General features: G+C 39.1%; 4 protein-coding genes across 4 annotated transcripts; 1 reads left to right on the top strand and 3 right to left on the bottom strand.

The window, feature by feature from the left end:
- Nucleotides 1–1758: 1758 nt before the first annotated feature.
- On the bottom strand, nucleotides 1759–4163 carry hmx3b (H6 family homeobox 3b). The gene is made up of 2 exons (XM_084740965.1): nucleotides 3346–4163; nucleotides 1759–2535 (listed from the first exon to the last, which is right to left on the bottom strand). Exons 1-2 carry the CDS (start codon nucleotides 3626–3628, stop codon nucleotides 1940–1942), a joined length of 879 nt encoding a protein of 292 aa, XP_084597091.1. The 5' UTR covers nucleotides 3629–4163; the 3' UTR covers nucleotides 1759–1939.
- A 3765-nt stretch (nucleotides 4164–7928) lies between these two features.
- acadsb (acyl-CoA dehydrogenase short/branched chain) lies at nucleotides 7929–13251 on the bottom strand. The gene is made up of 11 exons (XM_084741137.1): nucleotides 13105–13251; nucleotides 12614–12779; nucleotides 12370–12470; nucleotides 12058–12264; nucleotides 11780–11950; nucleotides 10570–10695; nucleotides 10390–10482; nucleotides 10214–10303; nucleotides 9978–10115; nucleotides 9188–9287; nucleotides 7929–8698 (listed from the first exon to the last, which is right to left on the bottom strand). Exons 1-11 carry the CDS (start codon nucleotides 13135–13137, stop codon nucleotides 8622–8624), a joined length of 1302 nt encoding a protein of 433 aa, XP_084597263.1. The 5' UTR covers nucleotides 13138–13251; the 3' UTR covers nucleotides 7929–8621.
- A 180-nt stretch (nucleotides 13252–13431) lies between these two features.
- LOC146312146 (zinc finger protein Pegasus-like) lies at nucleotides 13432–15958 on the top strand. Its single transcript, XM_084741138.1, has 4 exons — nucleotides 13432–13586; nucleotides 13822–13977; nucleotides 14064–14252; nucleotides 14926–15958. Exons 2-4 carry the CDS (start codon nucleotides 13842–13844, stop codon nucleotides 15849–15851), a joined length of 1251 nt encoding a protein of 416 aa, XP_084597264.1. The 5' UTR covers nucleotides 13432–13586; nucleotides 13822–13841; the 3' UTR covers nucleotides 15852–15958.
- A 1899-nt stretch (nucleotides 15959–17857) lies between these two features.
- On the bottom strand, nucleotides 17858–21339 carry pstk (phosphoseryl-tRNA kinase). The gene is made up of 6 exons (XM_084740886.1): nucleotides 21047–21339; nucleotides 20002–20257; nucleotides 19359–19560; nucleotides 19164–19239; nucleotides 18295–18388; nucleotides 17858–18193 (listed from the first exon to the last, which is right to left on the bottom strand). Exons 1-6 carry the CDS (start codon nucleotides 21263–21265, stop codon nucleotides 17976–17978), a joined length of 1065 nt encoding a protein of 354 aa, XP_084597012.1. The 5' UTR covers nucleotides 21266–21339; the 3' UTR covers nucleotides 17858–17975.
- Nucleotides 21340–21796: the final 457 nt, after the last annotated feature.

The following is a 21796-nucleotide window of genomic DNA, read 5'->3' as shown; positions in this document are numbered from 1 at the left end:
CAGGTTATTTGAGAAATCACACATTATGTAGCCTATAGGCTATTCCCAAAATTTCCATGTCAAGGACCCTTACAATATGCTCATTTGACCACGGACCCCGAATTTCTGAGGAACTGCCTTAAGGAATCTCTTCTGTTTTTTTTTTTTTTTTTTGTTTTTTTTAAGATAAAAACATCTTCATAGTCAACTTTATTTTTCCCTTGGTCTCAACTCTAGGACCCACTCTAGGAGTATATCATCCTTCGTATCCTTCTTTTTTTTTTTTTGTGGTTTGATGAGAACTTTGGCTCAGACAAGAGTCTCTTATAGAGCAACAGGTCATAGACTATTTTCGTCATCCCAGACGCCAATAAAAAATAAATAAAAATAACCCAGTGTTAGCAGAATAATATCGTTAAAATGTGTGAATAATGAAGGACTGACGCCTAGACTATTTAATCCCTTGAAATTGCATATTAATTGCACCCAGTTTAGCACTTGCGCTTAAGATAGTCAACTTTTTCATGTCTGGGACCACCACTTACATACCCTGAATTTGAGAGGATTTTGTCTAAAGGAAGTCATTTCTTTATTCTTAGGTTTGAAGATAATAAAGTCTTTACCGTCAGTCAATAGGATCTCTAAGAATTACAATCAAAACGCTCAACACGATTTCTTCTTTCGTTGTTCAGACAAATTGATTTTTTAAAATGAATGGATTCAACCTTTTGCTGGAGACCCCCTACAACCCACTCAAAGGCCCCTGTTGGCCCCTGAACCCTAGTTTGAAAACCACTGAGATAGCCTATTGTCTCTCTGCATAATTATCGTCTATTTAAGAAAGCACACAACCTAACCATAGCTCTATAACAAGACGTGTTGTAATAGTCAAAATGGTGTCTTCCAGAATAAAATTTCAGCAAATTCTTCCTCGAATGTTATTTGAAATTAGGACACAATCGCTCATAATTTCTCAGGTCATCACATTAAAAAAGACTATTATTAAATAAAAGTAAAATTAGCCAATTTAGTAGCCTATTTTATTTAGGATAGCACCATCATCTCTGCAGACCTCCATCCTGCCTTACTGTTTCTTTATAATTACATTTTTTTAAGTCACAAATGTTTGAAAACAAAGAAATTTACAAAACGACTGAATGATTCTTTCCCCAAGTACATCACAATTATATTAAAGATAGATACATTTCTTTTTGGAACGAAATCTTTACTGAGTGTAAGACCATATAATATACAGAATTTCAATAACAATATCAGAGAAAAAACATACACAAAAACAGAGGCTATTTTTGGCTCTTTCATGGCTTTAAAATTACCGGCAAAACATCATAAAAACAATTGCGTATCACCTGCAGTTTGTCGGGGATTATTTTTTAAGGATGACATGATTGTCCTCACTAAGAGAAAAGGGATTTTTTTTTTTGTCTGTAAAAGTTGCCTAATGTGAAGCCAACAGTATTGCACAATATTGGAAAATATCAAAATATTAAATTCCACATTTGTTGCTACAAACACACACAAATTTCTGTAAAATACATATGGACAGTCAACCCTGTTCAAAACAAGTTCTTTTTTGTTTTCAAATCGAATACATTAAAATATATTAACTCACTTTTGAGGATCACTAATAATAATAATAATAATAATAATAATAATAATAATAATAATAATAATAACAATAATAATAATAATAACAATAATAATAATCGTTTTAGATTGTCCCTGTTACATCAATTGCATCGGGACTGTTTGCTCAAGGGCATTTCAACATGATAAATCATGAGTATGTAATAATAATAATAATAATAATAATAATAATAATAATAATCTACCATTGTGTCCATTGAATCTACAAAATATACAAAACTGTATTTTATTTTTTCCAATGAAGGTCCCTCTCATTTAAAAACATATGTACAACGCTATAACGACACAGTCAGTGTTAAACGGGCCTCAGCAGCGGCACCGGGTGGGAATAGTACATGTGGTGGGGAAAAGTCAGGAGTGACTGGCTGCCCGGTGAGTTTGCAGCGGGGCCCCCGGCCGTTTCTGGTGCTCCTCCGTTCTCATGGTAAAGTATGGGAACTCGCACAATCCTCTGCGCCGCCGCGTGGCTCAGGTTGGCCGCCTCCAGCTCCGCGGCCAGCTGCCGTTTCCACTTATTCCTCCGGTTCTGAAACCAGATTTTCACCTGCGTCTCCGTCAGGTGCAGGGACGCGGCCAGGCCGGCCCGCTCAGAGCTGCTCAGGTAGCGCTTTATGTCGAAGGTGGACTCCAGCTGGAAGACCTGACTCCGGGAAAACACCGTGCGCGTCTTCTTCTTGCGACAGGGCTTCCTGTCGGGGTCCAGCTCGTCCGTTTTTCTCCTCCAGTCGTCCTCCGGGTCTATTTCTTTCTTTGGCTCCTCCGAGTCACTCTCATCCAGCGCGATATCGTCGTCGGCGCTCTCCTCTTTGGCATCTTGGTCACTTTTTTGGAGATCCGGGGAGCGTCTGTCCGGTGGAGGTGATGCTTCTCTCAGGTTGGCCTTCTCAGACCCTGTAGAAAAATCATATATAGACCTATATAGACTTTCTCAAACGTTTTCACGTCAAGGACCCCTTCAAGACTTTTGCTGTCAGACGTTTTATTAATGAAAATATGCAGTGTTTCCACTGTAGTTTTAACACAGCTGTGCTGCAGTAACTAGTTTTGTCTCATATCTCTTGCTGCACTGGTCATATGCTTAAAGTTGAGGTTCTAATGTTAAAAATCGCAGAATTGTTACTTCTAAAGCACCTGGACTACACTTAGTTTAGTTATAGATAACAATAAGGCTAAATTGCAATGTTTATACTGTACATATTACGGTGGTAATTTGTGCTGGTGGAACACTGCTAAATGAAACCAGCCATGCATTCTGTCATCATGTTACTTATGGATGGAATTACAGTAAAAATGAAAATTATTACAAGTTAATCTGCAATAATCGCCTGTATTTTATTAATTCTAGACACTCGTTTTCCTTTTGTTAAAATATTGACATTTAGTTGTGAGTTTCAGGACATAATTCCTTTATTTAATGCTCAATTTTTAGGCTATCTCTTCATGATATAAAACATTAGGCCTTTTCCGTAAAATGAATCTAAATTCAGACTTTTCCAGACAAAACACTAATTTTCTTTTAACAGAGTTTCTGGACATAATTCCTTATCATTTAAGGTAATTCTGATATTTGCATCCCTTTGTGGTATTTAAATAATAGTTTTTTGCTGTAAATGAACATAATTCAAGATTTTTCCAGACCAAACACAACCCCTCAAGTCCTTTATTTCGTTTACATGCAGAGCTAAATTTGATCATATTTACCCGCAGTCCTCAGATGAGTCCCGAGCGTGTATGGGTACCACCAAGTAGACGCTCTCTCCAGATACTGCGCTGATAGTCCAATTCTCTGTGCGGGCAACTCGAATCGAGGGAAAGACGTCAAGTCCCCGAGCCGAGAGAAGAAGCTGCCTTCAAACACTCCTTTGGACGAGCCGAGGAAGCTTTTCGGCTTTGCAGGTTTGTCTTCGATGTTCAGCAGGTTCTTGATGGAGAACGGCGAGTCTTTTGCGGGTTGGCGAGTCTCTTGCGCATCAGAGTCTGCCATCACCGGTTACTGTCCGATGTGGATCACCATCAAAACTTACCAAGGGGAAGTAAACACCTGAAAAAGATCGTCTTGAATTGTAGTTTACGTTAAAATCATACGAGAGAGACGAAGAGAAAAGTGGCCCGCAGCTGCGTCCAGCTCCTGAGGATGATCAGAGTGAGAGCGCAGAGATCACTGCGTCAAACTTGAGCTGGATTGTAATGATGAAATAAAAAATGCCTCCTAGTTAAAACGCGCTCGGTCTCTGCTATTGGGCAGGTACAATAGCAAATGGGATTTGAGATGAAACCGCAAGGGGCTGTGACGAGAATAGACTCCAAAGAGAAAGGGCCGCCATCGGGCTCCACAGTACGCACCCACTTATCATCCAATTAGATTAAAGAGGAAAATGTCTCGGGGTTTTAGGGGGCGTGTGCGAGCCGCAATCACCTGTCAGTAAATTGAATAAACGGTCCGGGGATTATCACACCTAAACACAGAGCTGTAAACACTTGATATTACACAAATTACGCACATTTTACGCACCGAAAACACATGAACACTGCTAAAAATAGAAGACTTGGATTTAAATAGTAGTGCTACTTTTATTTCTTATAGCACAAGGAAAACAGACGCTGTTTGTTGGACGTTGTGACCCGCTGTGGATCAACCTGTCCTTCATCTGTTGTACCAAACACGCAAACCTCATCTGTTCCACCTGTGTCCACCAGCAAAGCATTATGCACTGTCTGTGTCTCTCCTGGACCGGAGCTCATTGACTTCAGTGTAATTTCATTAGTCAGGAAGCGCTACAGGCAGACATTAAATTGAATGCTTACCATTGTGATAAAGGCTTTTCAAATCAGCTCTGTACAAAAGCTTGCAAACCCACAGGGGCAGCAGCAGGTGATCTAATGCAAGAGGATGACACAACAAGTCTTGTTTCTGTCACATATTAACAGTAATAGCAGTGCTCGGATGTGGCTAATTATGTTTGCATGTGTAATGAGATGTTCATATTATCAAGTGTGATCAGATTAGATGATAAAGACAAAATGAACGGGGGTGGGGCATTGAAGGAACTATGTGCTTATAGTAAGTGAGATGTGTGGTGAATCCTGGATTTTTGAATCAACTGGATATGCATATATGCATCTGTCACTTAGACAATCCTAAAACAAACAGAAAAAAATTGGCCAGTGAAGAAATAAGACCTGAAAACAGCTTTTGGATATAGATTTTTTCTTTTGTACAAAAATCATAGGAATCTTGTGACAAATCCTTTCTCATTAACTTAAGATAAATATAAAGTTTTAGTTATTCAGGATGATCAAACTTTAAAAAAAAATCTAGTATTTATTTTCAGAAATGATAAACAGCTTACTGAATGAGCTTAATGAACTTATTGAACATGTTTCCTCAAGTACAACTGAATTAATATCAAGTTTATTTGATCAGTAAAGCTTATTTGTTTTCAATTATCACAAAATTACCTTGAGTTGTCTTTTCACATTCAGCCAGTTTGATTTATATCAGCACAGACATTCAGTTTTTTTCCATTAATAAAATCATTTTAAACAATTCAACTTAAAAACGTAAGTTCCCCTGTTATGTTAAAAATGTGAGTTGACTGAACTTAGGTTAAATCATTAGTTCTGAGTGTTTCTTTTTAAATTTAATTTGATGAGTTGAGGGAACTCACAGCAGTGCTTTTATTTAATTCATCATTTCAAGTCAAATGACTTCAACTCATTTTAGAATTTCTGAAGTCATCTGAAAGAAAGAAGAAATTTTAAGTTGAATTCATTTGAGGTTAATAAAACATATATAGTTAAGTTAAGTTAATGAGAAAAGATCAGTTGATTCCACTAAATTCTTGCATGATTTTTTTTACAGAGAGGCCAAAAAAACACAACCTGGGATGCCTTTAAGAATTATCATTCAAACCAGCCCTGAAGCAGATGCAGAGAACTAATCAAATCAACTGAATTTGCTCAACCTACAAACATGCAGCCTGTCCTTTTAGCTCATGGAGCGCTCTCCAGCTCTAAAGGACAACACAGTGTTTTGTGAAAAGCTACTTGAATCCCTGCATAATTAGAGGTCTCATAGCTGTGTTAAAGATGGGGGCGGAGAAAAGAGGCTAGTTGAGCTGCGTTTGCCAAGGCAAAGTGAAAAGCAGATAGCTGTGTGTTTTCATCAGATTATGTTCATTAAACCGGAGCTCGCACAATAGGCAGAACAAGTCAGAGTGGATCAGAGGGGAAAACAAAGTACACTCAATCAGTGATGCAAACGCAGGCCCGTGCTCCCCCCTTTTCAATTTTGGCGTTTTAGTGATTTTTGAAAATGTCTGGACAAACATGGAGCTGATCTTACTGACAACACTTTCCTCTCTGTCTGTCTGAGCTTCATTTCTTTCCTGGTCAGCCTGAGGTTAATCAGATCCAAGGCAAGGTTTAAAACATAAAGGTTTATATAGTGACATCACACATAACGCACTTTACTCATGTCAGATTATGAGCAACAGAGCCAGCAGACAAAGTCTAAATTAGATTTTACATCTTAAATTCACCTTTCAAATGTACCTGCATATAAAACTATACTCATGTGCTCTATATCAAAATTTGCACAAAATGAGGCAGCCATTTGTCTTAGATCTCTGTGTGAAGAGATAAATTGCCCCCAAAGCTGAAAAATTGAAGTCTGACTTTTGAAATTCCTTTGTGGTTTGGGTAGAAATGTTGGCTGTCACTCTTCTTTCACCAAATGTTTGGAGATAAAAATGGGACTGAATAATGACTTCATACTACATAAACTTCATAGGATAATGAATGTGAAATGAGCATTACAAGAGCATTTTTTTTTTTCCAAACCAGATGTGTAAAAATGTCACAAAAACACACTATTTACAATATTTAAGGAACAAATCTATGTTGGCTTATTTACAGGCTATGATAATGAAAATTCTCCAACTTTGTTTATTCTGTCTGACAGACATCTCAGAAACAAATAACCCAAGATTTTCAAAAGGACAGGAGATATTTCAAATGAATCTAATTTATTATGTGGAGAAGATCTTGCTGGAGTGTGTGTTGGACCTGGTATCAACAGGTAACACTGAATATTTATCAAACACTAATCAGGCATTAACAAAATCTCATCACAACACTGAATCTTAGGTTTTTTTTATGTAACATATTCATTTAGTGGCATTATAAATAAATAAATAATTAAAATGCACCATTTTTGCTGCTCTTGGGAGAATGCTTTGTCTTTATTTCTTTTTTCTTTCACAGACTGCTTCATTTTTTTCTGTAGTGTTAGATACATGATGTTTGGAAGCCCAAATAGAAAAACTGTTTTGTTATTTCCCCAATAAAATAAAGTTTATTCAGTGTGATGAAATGTGGCATAATCATGTTAACGTGTATTAGAACAGTTATGGCCAATGTGTATCACTGCAGCTGATTTTTATTAATCTGATTTTTACCCACCACTTTTAATAAATATTGTTAAATACTGTCAGAGATCAGTGGCTTTCAAGACACACCATTCATTTTTACAAGGGGTCATCATGGGTAATGAGTCTGTACACTTGGACGCAGCTTGTCTGCCTCCTGCAAAACAATGGACCTCATCTTACACGCGGCACAGAAATGTCATCAATCTCACCTGAAAAATTATCAGTGAGTCAATTACACGTGGCAGCCTCTTTTCATCTGAAGCACCAGCATAATTAAACTGATATAAAATATCATTAGAGGTGACAGGCTGTTAATAGACACAGTAATTGACTGCCCTTTCACTGAGATGTGCTGTTGACATGCTGGAGAATGCTGCCATCTAGTGACAGATCTCCGCATCACTCTGCTAACACCAGAGAAAGATGGTCGACAGCACAACAGCATACATTTATTGATAATGCCAAAGTTACTGACGGATCACTCTTCACAGATAATTTCTTAACAAAGTGTAAAATCACTTCCTCACTTTCCCGACAAACTGTACAGTATTTACGGAGTATGACTGTTACGATCCACCTACTCTAGAGTGTCCTGTAAAGAAAACACACGTCAAAAGTGATTCAATTCAGTCATAGCAGACCCTCAGAAGGCACTGACACTGAAAATTATAATAATTTTCATATTGCAACATATGGATCAGTTACATAGTGTGGACATAATTTATCATCACATCTCAACAAGAGGAGGAGGACAAATGATGATAAGAGGGAAGAGCTCGACATATGACAAACTTATTCTTAGACATTTGGAAAGGTCTGAAAAACAAACAGTATTATAGCAGAACTACTTTAAAGGGAGAGTTCAACTCAAAATCAAAAATACACATTTCTCCTCTTACCTGTAGTGCTATTTATGTTGGATGGATAAATTGTTATACAGAATTTTTTGGTGTGAGTTGCAGAGTTTTGGAGATTTTGGTGGTAGAGATGTCTGCCTTTTCTCCAATATAATGGAACTAAATTGCACTTATGGTGCTTACAGCATCCAAAAAGCAGCAAAGTCTCTTGCCAGAAATCATGACCACTTTACTCAGGATAATCCACAGACCTTATTGTGAGCAGTTTCACGTAGGAACTATTTTCTTTCCACTGTTAGTGGAACATTTCACAGCCCAGAAGGAGGCGTGCATCTACTCATGGACGAGAGGCTCATGCTCGTGTAGGTCTGGGTAGTATTCTGATTCAGATTCTGCATATTATTTTCGGTTCTTCTCTAGCTGATATCTCTAAGACTCTGCAACTCTCACCAAAAACATCAACATGGACAAATCTGTTCTTTGATAATGGGGTGAACTGTCCCTTTAACCCTAAAGCTGGGTAAATGTACCCACATCAGTAACATCAGTAGTGGGAACTACTTATATTGACAACAAACACATGAAACTGCAACAAAACTCTAGAAACACAAAAGCAATTCTACAGCAACGAACAAATTTGGAGTGTAACACAGCAGAGTGAAATCTATCAGGCTCCGGTCAGGTCATCTCAGTAGTCGTACTCCTTATCAATAAACTTGGCCATAGTGGTCAACTGGACATTTGTTGTGCCCTCATAAATGGTACCTGCACACAGAGACAAAACAGAGCATTAGAGTTAATTCCCGCTGTACAAAACAAGGTCAGTTTTGCCGAATTCCCCTGCATGAGCCTGCAGCTTTCACTATCAGGAGACAAGGGGGCTTATTATGCAGCCTGCAGCCAGAGCTCCAGCTGGAGAACCGGAGAGACAGAAAGGTGGTGATGAAAGGAAAAGTGACATTTTGCCCTCGCTGCTTCCTTGGCTGTCTGTTGGTATAATGGCACTCTGAAGGGGGTCAGCCGGGGGAATTCCTGCAGTGTCCGATTACAGCCACCGCTATCAGCCCCTCTCCCCGCCCTGCTCTTGTCCAATCACGAACAGCTACACCTGACCTGCCCACAGCCCTCTTGAGTTGTGTGTCCTTTCCATGAGTGTAACTTCAGTGGCAGTTACTTTATCAACAATCTAATAAACAGTGGCCAAACTCGAGTCAGTGTTTGTCTAGTGGTGCACATTTGTTCAGTCATACTCACCAATTTTACAGTCTCTGTAGTACTTCTCTATGGGGTAGTCTTTGGTGAAACCTACCCCCCCCATCCACTCGATGCATTTTGATGTGGTTAAAGTAGCAACCTGAGGAAGACGAAACACAACAGATATTACAATGAATTTAATTCAACCAGGAGGATGCTTCTCTGAGAGTGAACATATCTTTTTATAGGAGTTAAAGAAAAAACAGTTGGATAACATAGATGAAATTAGAAAAATGATGTTGAGTTGATCAAGTACTATTACAACACAAGAAAACCCTAAAAATACAGAAAACTGACTTATAAAAACATCTGATAACTCTGATAATCTTGATATATCTTAGAAATACGAGTAAACACATAACCATCCTGCCCTACATGCTGAATAAGCAATCGAATACAGAGATTTTTTAATGGAGTCTGGTAATTTCTCCCCAGCTGACAAAGGAACATATTGTGGTTCTGCACTCATCCTTCTCTTTTAGTGCGGTTATTACATCCAATAACACAATATAAAGTCTTTCTCTTGCTGTCTGTTTGTCTCATATCAACAATATCCACACATATATAATTATTATGTGCGCTTCTTTTATATTTGATTGTTTGTGAACCTGTGTGATTATTTTGTGTGCCTTTAAGATGTTGCTCAGATCTCTGATGTAAGTTCAAAATCTTAAAAAAGATTTATTGAATGAACGCACGTTTATTACAAATGTACGTTTTGTGTATTAACGGCTCCAAAGCCCTCAGAAAACCTTGTATTGATGTATAGTCAGTGAACGAAGAAACTCACCTCTGCAGTGAAGTATTTAGCCATACAGGCCTCTTTAATGAAAGGTCTTCCAGCTTCCTTTAGTCGAGCAGCGTTGTACGTGAGCAGGCGAGCGGCTTCGATCTGTGTTGCTACATGAGCAATTTGGTGCTGCATGCCCTGCAACACAAAGCATGACCATAACAACATCACTGAACACACAGATCTCCAGAATAATCAAACGTGTCACGTGAAGGGAGTGGATTTTGCATCTTTACCTGGAAGTCAAAGATCCGTTTACCAAACTGCACCCTCTGTCTGGTGTAAGGAATAGTGTTGTCAAAGCAACCCTGTGCCAGCCCGAGCATCTGAGACACACACAGACAAGGTTGGAACACGCAACATTTCTATTTTACATGTTTTCATCTTGAATAAAGTACATTTCATGATTTACCTGAGCAGCAATTCCAATCCTGCCCTCGTTCAACATTCCAATGGCATACTTGTACCCGTGACCGATCTGTCCCAAAATGTTCTTCTCTGGTACCTAAAACAGTGAGCAGGAAGTTAGTAAAACTCACAGTATGCGGTTGCTTCATATTGATCAAAAACAGTACAAGACGTGCGTTAATACCTTGACGTTGTCGAGGTTGAGCGGGCAGGTGGAGGATGCGCGCAGGCCGAGTTTGTTCTCTTTCTTGCAAATCTCAAGTCCCTCTGTGTCCCGGTCCACGATGAAGCAGGTGATGCCTCTGTAGCCCTGTCAACCAAAAGTCAGTTTGTCTTCACATTAAAGAGGCACACATTTCAGTACAGAATCATACTCTTTATTGCCCATCTTTGTGATTTCAGATGATAAGATTAGGTATTTTTACAGTCTCCATAAAGAGAAATATAAAAATAAATAAGGGAGATTTTTTTGGTATCACTTCCTGTGAAGGTCCTGTCTATAATGCATTATCAGCACATTCATAAGAAATTTATATGGCTCTTTAAGAGTCTTCATGAGTCTTTGTAATCATGCATGGCAACTCACAAGGTAACAAAATAAACAAGGCAAAATACAAGGACAACAATTAAAGTAACACAGTAATACAAAGTATTATGAGTGGTGTAGATAATGTAATATAAGTTCAGTGTTCATAAGGCTTTATAACTCCATCCCAAAGTGACAACAGTGTTTCAAAGAAGACTCAGAGTCTGAGCTGAATCGGACAGATGTAAAGGTTGATTGATCTTGAATAGTAGCCGGGCAAGAATCATAGATTTCATGTTAATTAAACAATAACACATAACATTATTCCATTTTTTAAAAAATTAGAATTTATAACCTGTTATGATATGTTAGACCAGTTCCCTATGTGTGTTTATAACTGGCTAAAAGTCATGGTGGTTATAATCTAATATATCTAATGGACTACTCTTATAAACTTGTTATAAGAGTTATGTAAGAGTTTTATTAAGTCATATAAATGCAATTAAATATCTTATGAAAGTGACATGGTGGTAAAAAGCAGTATGAATGCTGAGCCATTAATAATACTTAATAATTATTATTTGAGTTGTTATGCATGAATATAAACATTTCTGAAACTTTTTTAAAGCCTTATAAATGCATTAAAAAGTCTTATAAAAGCGACACAGAGGTACAACATATTATACATGCTGAACTTATAATACATTACAAACGCTACTTGTATTACTTGTACTTTACTTGCATTGTAATGTGTTATGAATGTGAATGTGTGTAACACATTATAGACATGACCTTCATGACACCAAAGTGTTCCCAGCTTTCTTATCTGAAAACAGGCACCAACACTTCAAGATGAGGAGTCACTCACAGCAGAGGGATCCACATTGGCCATCACCAGGAAAACACCTGCATGCTCGGCGTTGCTGATCCACATCTTGGATCCATTGATGACATAATAGTCTTTATGTTTCTCAGCACGTGTCTTTAGAGAAAAGGCGTCGCTCCCTGACTCTGCTTCAGAGAGGCAGAAGCTTCCAATCTGTGTGACAAGGCATGTAAGTAGGTATTTACAGTATTTACAACTGTGAGGATTAAACGATTGACATTCTAATAAAATCTTTGTGTCACAGCCATCAGATTGCTCACCATGTCGGTCGACAGTCGGCTGAGGTACTGCTCTTTCTGAGCTGGCGTGCCCAGTTTGACAAACAGCGTGTTGATCAGTGTGTTCTGGATGTCACAGAGCACGGCCACAGAGGGGTCCACCTTTGCCAGCTCCTCAATGACCAGAATGGAGGAGAAGAATGTGGAGCCGGTGCCGCCATACTCTGGGTCAATCTCAATGCCCATGAGCTGTTGTAAAAAACAAATACAAATCAATATCAGAGTCACTTGACAGAAAAGACAGACTGTCACTAACTTGATGGTAGTTCATTCATAATTTAATGAATTACATACACCCTGTTCAAAGAGAGATTTGAGCACTTCCTCGTCCATGACAGAATTTTCATCCATCTTCGACACAAACGGGGCAATGCGCTCTTGTGCATATTTTTTTACTGTCAAACAACAAGACAGATGATTACTGTTAGAGAAATGTCCAAATCCAGCTGTCAGCAGCAGTGCTACATACATTACCAGATTAAGTCAAGATAATAAATGGCTCTGTGAGGTGGATGGCTTTGAGATTCACACAGCTCACCTGCTTCCCTCATCATGCCCTCCTCCTCTGAATATGTTTGAAGGGGAGGGAAGGAGACCCCCGCAGCTGCCTGGTCTGAAGACATGTCTGGTGCAGGTCTGTTGGACATGCTCCTCCATCCAGCCTGGCTGCATGTACCCCATGGTCGACAGATCTGTCTGCAAGACTGAAAGCAGGACACACAACAGTTGACATGTCTAGTGCATAATCTGAATAGGCGATTTAGTTAGTCATGTCGGCCATTATTTGCCACTGAATTAATGTTTAGTTATTCAATGTTTCATTTAGTACTATTCAGCTACGTTACTGCGTTTGTGCTCTGAAGCTAACGTTAGCCGTATGTTAGCTACGGACGTCCCATCAGCAAGAGAGAGGTTACGTAATAAAGGATAAAGTGGAAAACACAGAGGTAAATACAGTCAAAGACACACTGAAATCAGCGTGGAAAGCTTGCAAGTATAAATAACTATGACCATAATATTCAGACTCACCTTTGAGAAAATCCTGACCAGCGGGGCAGCCATGATTAGTTACAAAATGTTTACAAATGATGCTGCGTTCAGTGGTCCTTGTACGAGTCAGACACTCGTGTTTCATGGTTGTGCTTTAGCATTAATGATTAAATTGTTGAGTAAAAACAAATTCAAGCAGTCAGGCATAATAATACTACTACTACTACTACTAATAATAATAATAATTGTTATCAGTAAGCAACTGTGTGTGTGTGTGTGTGTGTGTGTGTGTGTGTGTGTGTGTGTGTGTGTGTGTGTGTGTGTGTGTGTGTGTAAATTTATAAACGATTTTTTTCCGACAGTACCGGAAGGCAACAGTTGCATTTGGGGGGACACGGAATCAGACGCATCACAAAAACGGAAGCGTTCGCTTGGTAACAATTGTATCCGGATAATTTCTACCCGGAGTCAAATTTTTACATTTTTCATGTTTAACAATAATGCTACTTAGACACTGAAAGGTAAGATATGAGCCTTTTGAAGATATTGTGAGATAGCCGGTGTTATTAATGATTAAAATTGCTGTTAGGGTCGAGCTAGCTAGGCAACGTTAGCATTGTTGTTAATAGCTATAAGCTAATCACTAAGATGTTTTATAAGAAGCTATGTTATGTATTGTAGGTTAGCGAAAATTACATGTGAAGGCAGAGTTGTTGCACGTCTGTTTATGGACTTATCTCCTCCGCACATTTTAAGGTTTAACGCAGAAGAAGGAAATGGAGGAAATAAAGACCGAGCCGGTGGATTTTGTGAGGGAATTTCAAGAATACCTGACACAGCAAACCCAACATGTCAACATGATCTCAGGCTCTGTCTGCGGAGAAAAAGAGTCAGGAGACACGTTTCAAGCTGGTGAGAAGGACGTCTAATTATAAAACCACATATCTTTGGCAAATAAAGAATAAAACATTTTAAAGTCGTTGTGTGTTTGGTTTTAGTTGCCCCCAGGAGTGAGCAGAATGGTCTGGACGCTCCGTCTGTGGAGGTGAGCCTGTCCATGGAGGAGGGATCAGATGTACAGATGGACGGCCTGGAGAGGACCTGTGATGGAAAATACAAGTGCAGCTACTGCAGCTATGCCAACAAGGGCATGGCTCGATTAATAGAGCACATCCGCATCCACACAGGTCAGTGCTCCCACTGCACTCATTCACTTTGGCAACACCATGCCCAAAAATGTGCAGGCAATTCAGACAGCATGCTCAGCTTTGTAATTGTGAATATTTTGTTCTCTTCACTTCTTTATGACAGTAAACTGAATATCTTTGGGTTTTGGGCAAAACAAGACATTTGAGGACGCCATGTGATCAACAATCTTCAACTTTTTCTTACGTTTTATAGACTAAACAACTAATCCATTAATAAAGAATATAACAGATTAATTGACAATGAAAATAATCATTAGTTGTATCCCTATTGTAGTTCAACACCGGCTGAACACAGATGTGGTTAATTAATTACAAAACCCCAGCTATCCTGTAATTAATTAAGTTCAACTGATATGTCACTGGTTATCATTGCTCATGTGGCCTGAGTGGAATCTGCATATTATTTTATAAATCAAGATCTGTGCAATCTAGTAGAATGTTTATGTATTCATTTAATATTGTTGACCTACATTCACGTGACAGTTAAGGATGAAATATTGGGAGATCTTCTTGCTTTCTCTTTTTCTGTCATATCATCAAGCCTCCCTCGTACTTGCCTATTTGCCTCATCTGTTTACTCTTTCACAGTAAACTATGTTTGGTAATATCAGTATTATAACTGCAATTATGTCCTATCCTGATTGTCCCCCAGGAGAAAAGCCTCACCGCTGCCAGCTGTGCCCTTTTGCATCAGCTTATGAGCGACACCTGGAAGCCCACATGCGCTCGCACACGGGAGAGAAGCCATACAAGTGTGACCTCTGCGCCTTCCGCTGTAGCGATCGCAGCAACCTGTCACACCACCGTCGCCGTCGCCACAAGCTTCTTCCCACGAGGGTCGTCCGCCCTCCATTCTCAAACAAGAGGATGTTGAGCTCCCTGCAGAAGAGGACGGGCTCGCTGGGCTTCAGCAGGCGACTGCTCATCAACTTCAACTCTCCCTCCATTGGACTGCCAAAGTCAGATTATCTGAATGACTTGTCTCATAAGATCCACCACCATTTGAACAGCAGCGAGTACAAGAGCCTGCCCAGGGTAGATGAGACAGACAGTCGCAACAAAGCTGCTAATGGTTTAACTTTTAACAACCCACTGGACCAGCTGTCTACGCTGGCTGGCCAGTTGGCCGACCTTCACCCCGAGTCTCAGACTGCTGTATCCCCAGACAGCGAGTCGTTAACAGAGGAGAAGCCCATCCTCATACAGCAGGTCTCTAGTGAACACGTTGCAATGTGTTCAAACGGAGTGCAGACTTCACCACCTAAAAAAGAGTCTCCCACCTCGGGACGCACAAGTTCCAGTCCCGTACCCGGCCTTGGCGTTGAGAGCAACACTCTCACTGCGAGTGTTAGCAACAGCCAGCCGAGCACACCCGCCCCTGCCCCGACTGCACCGGACCAACAGCTTTTGCATAAATGCGAGCATTGTGATATTCAGTTTCTGGATAATATCCTCTACACTATTCACATGGGCTGCCATGGCTATGAACACCCATTCCAGTGCAACATCTGTGGCCACATGTGCATAGACAGATACGACTTTGCATGCCATTTTGCTCGTGGGCAACATAAAAAGTGATTCCTTGCAACATAGATGCATATAGAGTCACAGACCACATGTACACCTGGTATTAAATTGCGATCCGTATCCAGACATGTTATCCAGATAATGCAAATGTAAGCTACAAATGGAATGTGATTGGATTTGCCTGACCACATCTGGAGGTAGTCTGGCTCACATTATGTTCAGATCTTTACATTGGTATAAACACAATACATATCAGGTCAGGTCAAATCTTATCATTACAGATCCAAATTTTCCTCAGGAAGCTTCACAATCTTCAGAATGTGCAACACCCTCTGTCCTGTCCTGTAGAGTAAGGGAAAAAACTCCCTGAATAAATATTTTAACAGAGGAAAAAAAGAAAAAACCTCAGGGAGAACTGAGGATGGATCCCCCTCCCAGGATGGACAGTGCAATAGATGTTGCGTGTACAGTACATGTTAGCATCCGTACACAACATAACATTGATTGTTTAGTAGCCTTCAGGTACTGCAACACACTGGGACAAACTGACACTGTATTTTTAATACAAAGAAAGGAATAAGTTAAAGCATTACACTTACTGAATTTACAAGAGAGGACAAATAATTAAGAATATGGCATAGACAGTGTTTCACAAAGTTTACCCTAACTAAACAACATGTAAAACTCTGTCTTATTTAAGGGAATCAGGGGCTGATTTGCCGCCACCTGAAATTCATACCTGCAGGTTTTGCTATGTAGGACAGAAATCCAATCTCAATAAGGATAATGATAATGCATTAAAAATACCAGGCATTGTTTATTATCCACTTAATGTATCTGTTTAAGTTCCCATTCTAATACCAGGTGTAAATGGGGTCTTAAATCCTATACAGCATTTAAGCCCGAAGACACAGATTTATGTTTTATATTTTTGTTATGTACAGTTTGCTATTCCTTTTTAATTTTATACTCACTAACTACACTATGTTGCCTTACTGCAGCCCTCACACGTCTCCCAACTTTGAGCTTTTCATATTAGTTTTGGATTGATGCATAAAAAGGATGGTCAAAGCAGGAACATCTGGCAATACAACAGCTCTGCTGTAAAAGCACAAATGGAAGCTCAGCTCATACTACAGTCAGTATTAGTTAAGGCATTGTGATCACTGTCCTTTACCAATATTTGCCATGTCTCATTCCTGTGAAGTCACTGATTTTTCACTCAGCTCCTATAATAAAGCACAATTATGCAGGCAGCTATATATGACACATTATAAGTAAAATATCCATCAACAGTATTCAGCAACAAGCATTATGAGCTCCACCTGCTCAGTATCCTTTAGGGCTGTTTAAACTGTAATTTTTCCCACCATTTGTGTATCATTTCTATACAGCAAAGTTTCCATCAGCTGGACACATTTCACTTCAGACACTGATGGCTAATTGACTAATTTTCTGTTAAAAACAAGTCTGTGTCCAACCAGACACAAATATATATGTAGATATGTGTGTGTGTGTGTGTGTGTGCGTATGATCATGCTTGCTGTCCTGACATTTATTTATACCTCATTTCATAGACTGCAGGAAGGTGTCCTACCAAATCAAACTGTAAGTTAAGAGAGATTTCAATTTTGTTTTTCACTCTTTTTTTTTTGGTACAAGTTTATACCCATGAAACACTTTTCTACAAATATTTATACATTGTTTTGAGTAGTTTTGTGGTACAGATTTTTTTCTAGTGCATCTGATTTCACTTTAGCCACTTATTTGTACAGTAATGGGTGATGATATTTGTGTGAATTCTGGTCTAAAGTAAAGACTTTTTCGAATTGGTTAATTTGTTTGGATGTTATTATCTTATTATGGACAGAAAGTAAGCAGAGACCATGTAAATGACCACTAGTGTATCACTGTATCTTGATTTTGAATAAATCTTAAGGAAAGTTTGACTTTTAAAAAATATTTATTTCAAATTTTTAATTAGTAGGTAAAATTATAGTATCTTTACATTTTCTTTGTGACTTAGTGCCATAATGGTACAAAAACTGAAGCGCAAGTAACCAGTAAAAGTACATTTTAATATACATTTAATTAAAAACAAAGTATCACATGTTCAATTTGTGGCATTTGATGCAATTAAATCTTCCTTTGTAAAAACTGAAGAAGAGATTCAAGTCAATTATTTTCATTCCTGATTCTCAACAGGATTTCTTTTCTCTCACAATCAAAAACGTCCACTGCCCTTTTCACCACACGTTCCACATCCATGTCCTCTTCCTGAGTGAAAGACGCTTCCTGAAGCATACGTCTCCGCAGGTTGTGAAGAAATGTTGCTTTGGATTCATTCAGCTGAGCAGCCAAAGACCTCATGTGCTCAGGGGGAACTTGATTTGCTGGAGTCAAGATGACAAAATGATCATAAACGCTGGGCTGCAAACCACAAACTGAGTAAAATGTCAAATGTGTCGTATTAATGGAGCTCAGGAGGACTGACCCCTGGCTGTCTTCATGGCTTCAGAGATGAGCCGGCGACAGGCCTGGTCAGCCTGGTGAACCACACTAGTGGCACATTTCAGACGGTCAGCCTCCTGAAACAGTATAAATACAAATAAGTTCTCTACTTCTACTGTTGCATATTGAAAATTCTCTATTAAAGGGAAACTTTGGTCATTTTCAACCTGGATGCTATTTCCAGTGTTTCTGTGTCCAAGTGATTGTGCACTCTCAAAGCACGTCCACTTAAAAGTGCTTACTTTTAGCCACTGACAGGCTCAGATTGTTATGTTACCTGTCTGACAACATCATAGAAAGGATCCAAACAAATAGAGACCCTTTTTAAAGAGTACGATCCTTTTTGTTAACCAGAAACAGCAGTTTTATTGCTCTCGCCTTCTTGCTCGTCCTTCCACTGTTAAAACAATCACCGGCTCTAGTTTGGATGAAATAAACCCTTAATTCACCAAACTGTATGAGAAAATTGTCTGGTTGTACACGCTGCTCTCCTGATATTTTCAGATGAATTAAGGGTGTATTACAACCAAATCGGAGTTGATGATTGTTGGAACACTGGAAAGATGACCAAAGACATTTTTGGTGAGGTTCATTTTGAATGAAGTGTTCCACAATTTTATCAGGCTGTCAGTGGCAACGAGCTCATTTAATGGATGTATATTAACATGCAATTACCCATAAGGATCACATTGCTGCTCATTTCATGGCTGACACCTGCCTCAATACCGGACCAATTTCAAAAAATGTTGTCCACATTAGTCATTTAGACACAAAAACGAGGGAAAACAGGATCCAGGTTAAAAATGCCTAAATTACCCTTTAACAGATTTGATGGGAGCCACGATGACAAACCATTTGTTCAGTGTTGTCTTCAACTGGACTCAGCGGGTTGCTCAGTGCAGAGGAGATCAACTCCATCACTCTCTTGCTGAGGAGAAGCCATACAGGGAGAAAAACAGATGGAGGCAACAAGTCAATACCTGATTTAATGCAAACGCACTTCAGTAACACAGTTATATTCATTTATTGTTTATTGTGTTGTCTTACATGTCACGTTCGGACAAACTTTCTGTGGTGTTGAGTGAAATGCTGTCTTTCTCCCATGAGTTCTTCTGAGGATTTGGAGACTCCAGACGCTTCACCATCTCCAGGATCACCTCGGTGGGAATGGGTTCAGACCGGCTCTGGTTTCTGCTGATGCAGGACTCCAGATCACAGTGCAGATACACCTGGCAGAAACCCAGGGAATCTAAAAAGACAAAAGACAAATTAATGCAACTATAGGGACACTATTTAAAAGATATATGAGTGGTTTTGCGTGTGCCATAAATTAACACACTGATTTCCACTCATTCAAGCAGCCACTAGTATCAGTTTGTTTCAGTATAATAAAACAAATTTACTTGCAGATTCTTGAAACTTACTTGTCATATTTAATTCTCTTTAAATCTGTCAGATTTATGTTTTTGTGTTGCAAGAAAATATACACTGGTGCATTCAGGTGCTTCCACAGCTCAGATTTTCCCATTTTTTTAGGTATGGAATCAATATGAAAGCATACAGTATGCTTACAAATATCGTAAGCAAATCTTAAATATACATTTGCACTTAAAAATCTGCCAAAAAATGTGGTTCTTTATGAACATCCAGGTTAGGGGCCTGTGCTGTAGACAGAAAACTTAGTGCTTACACTTTCTTGCCAGTTGGTACACTTCATATCTCATGCTTGGATAGTAGAAGTTGTCATCCAGTAGAAAGAGAAGTGGTGCCCGGTCAGCCTGAGAGCGATCCAAAGCATCAGGCTGCATTAAAGATCGAATGCACTGTTCCCATGCAGCATTGTTGATCTGACAGCTGCTCAGAAGCTCGGCTGAAACTTGAGGTTTCTCCAAGAAACGCTCGATGCACTGCAAAACTGCTTGTCTGTGTAACTTCCACTCAGTGTGCTACAAAGAGAAAAGAAGACATTGTTATGGCACAAAACTATGGTGAATATTTAATAGGGGCACATAGAAGAAAAATCCGGATAACCTTATGCTTAGATGATTTCAGTTCTTATTAATCATTTGATCTATAAAATATCAGAAATTAGTAAAGAAAAATGTTCTTCACAAGTTACCAGAGCCAAAGCTGACAAATTCAAATAGCTTGTTTTGTCTGACCAAGAGTCCAGAACCCAAGGATATTCCTTGAAATATTAAAGAAAAATTGAAAAACCAGCAAACAGTAGCATGTTTGAAGCTGCAAACAGTGACCAGCTATAAAGGTCTGTTTTTATTTTTATTTATTTGTTTGTTTTACAGAAGGCATTTCATGTCTATTTGATCATCCTTTAAAAAACGTTGTTCTTTTCTGTTTTTCTTATTTATAGTTAATTATAGTTGTTAAAAAAAACAGACAGTTAAAGTTTACTGTCTCAGAGTCCTGATGACATTTTGGATTTTATATATAAATAAATTAGAGCTGCAACGAATAATAGATTAGTTGTCAACAATTGACTTAATAGCTAACTATTTCTTTGTTATTCTCACAATACAGTGTTATAAGTCCCAGTGTCATTAACATTATATTGGAAGTTTGCACTTTAAAATTACAGGGAAAAGTCTACTTACAATAATTTACATTGTGCTATTATAATTTTAGCTACAGTGTCATCAGATGGCATATTTTGGGTTTGCAAATTGACGTCCTGAACTCATTTTAAAAATCTGCCAGTTTAACTCATTTGTGTTCACCATTTCTTGCAGGTTGTCACCGTCCTCCTCCACTCTGGTCTGAAAGGCATGCTCGGGGATCAGGTCGTCGTACGGCACCACAGCGGCTCTCCAGCCGGTCTGTGCAGCGCTGCTGAGGATTTCCCGGGCCAGCGTGGACTTCCCGGCTGCAGGCAGCCCACAGAGGACGCACAGACAGGCCGCAGCCCGGCCGACAACTCCGGTCTCCTCTGCTGCCATCAGTACCAGAGTCCTGCTGTTAAACTCACACTTTTACATGGCTATGTATCCACGGGTGGCTGCAACTGACAGCTAACTTCCGCATCACGCAGCGTCAACATATAAGGAAAACATGTGACTTCCGGTTATTTTTCTTTCAAAATAAAAGCCCACACATTGAAGAAATGCAAGAAAATAAAGGAAAAGCACGAGTAAATGGGATATATGTTTTCTTTTTTTTTTAAAGATCTGAACAAAAGAAGCCACTGGTTGCCAGGGACTCATAGTGATGTACTAGACTGAGACTATCATGAAAGGTCACAAATAGAGACTGATTTATTTTGAAAAGTTAATGGCCAAAACCGGATCGACGGTCAGACATTGAGTTTTTTTTAGGGTCAAAGCATCGTCCCTCGCTGTGAACCCCTGTTGTTTTTCTTCTATCATTTTTCTTTCTTTCTTTCTTTCTTTCTTTCTTTCTTTCTTTCTTTCTTTCTTTCTTTCTTTCTTATTTTTCTCAGTTAGTCTTCTGCTTTAAAAATGTTGGGCCAA

Source organism: Lutjanus erythropterus, chromosome 17 (genome assembly GCF_056507025.1).
Source record: "Lutjanus erythropterus isolate fLutEry1 chromosome 17, fLutEry1.hap2, whole genome shotgun sequence".
Lineage (NCBI taxonomy): Eukaryota > Metazoa > Chordata > Actinopteri > Lutjaniformes > Lutjanidae > Lutjanus > Lutjanus erythropterus.
Note: the sequence above shows the minus strand (reverse complement) of the source record. Positions and strands in the feature narration are given on the sequence as shown.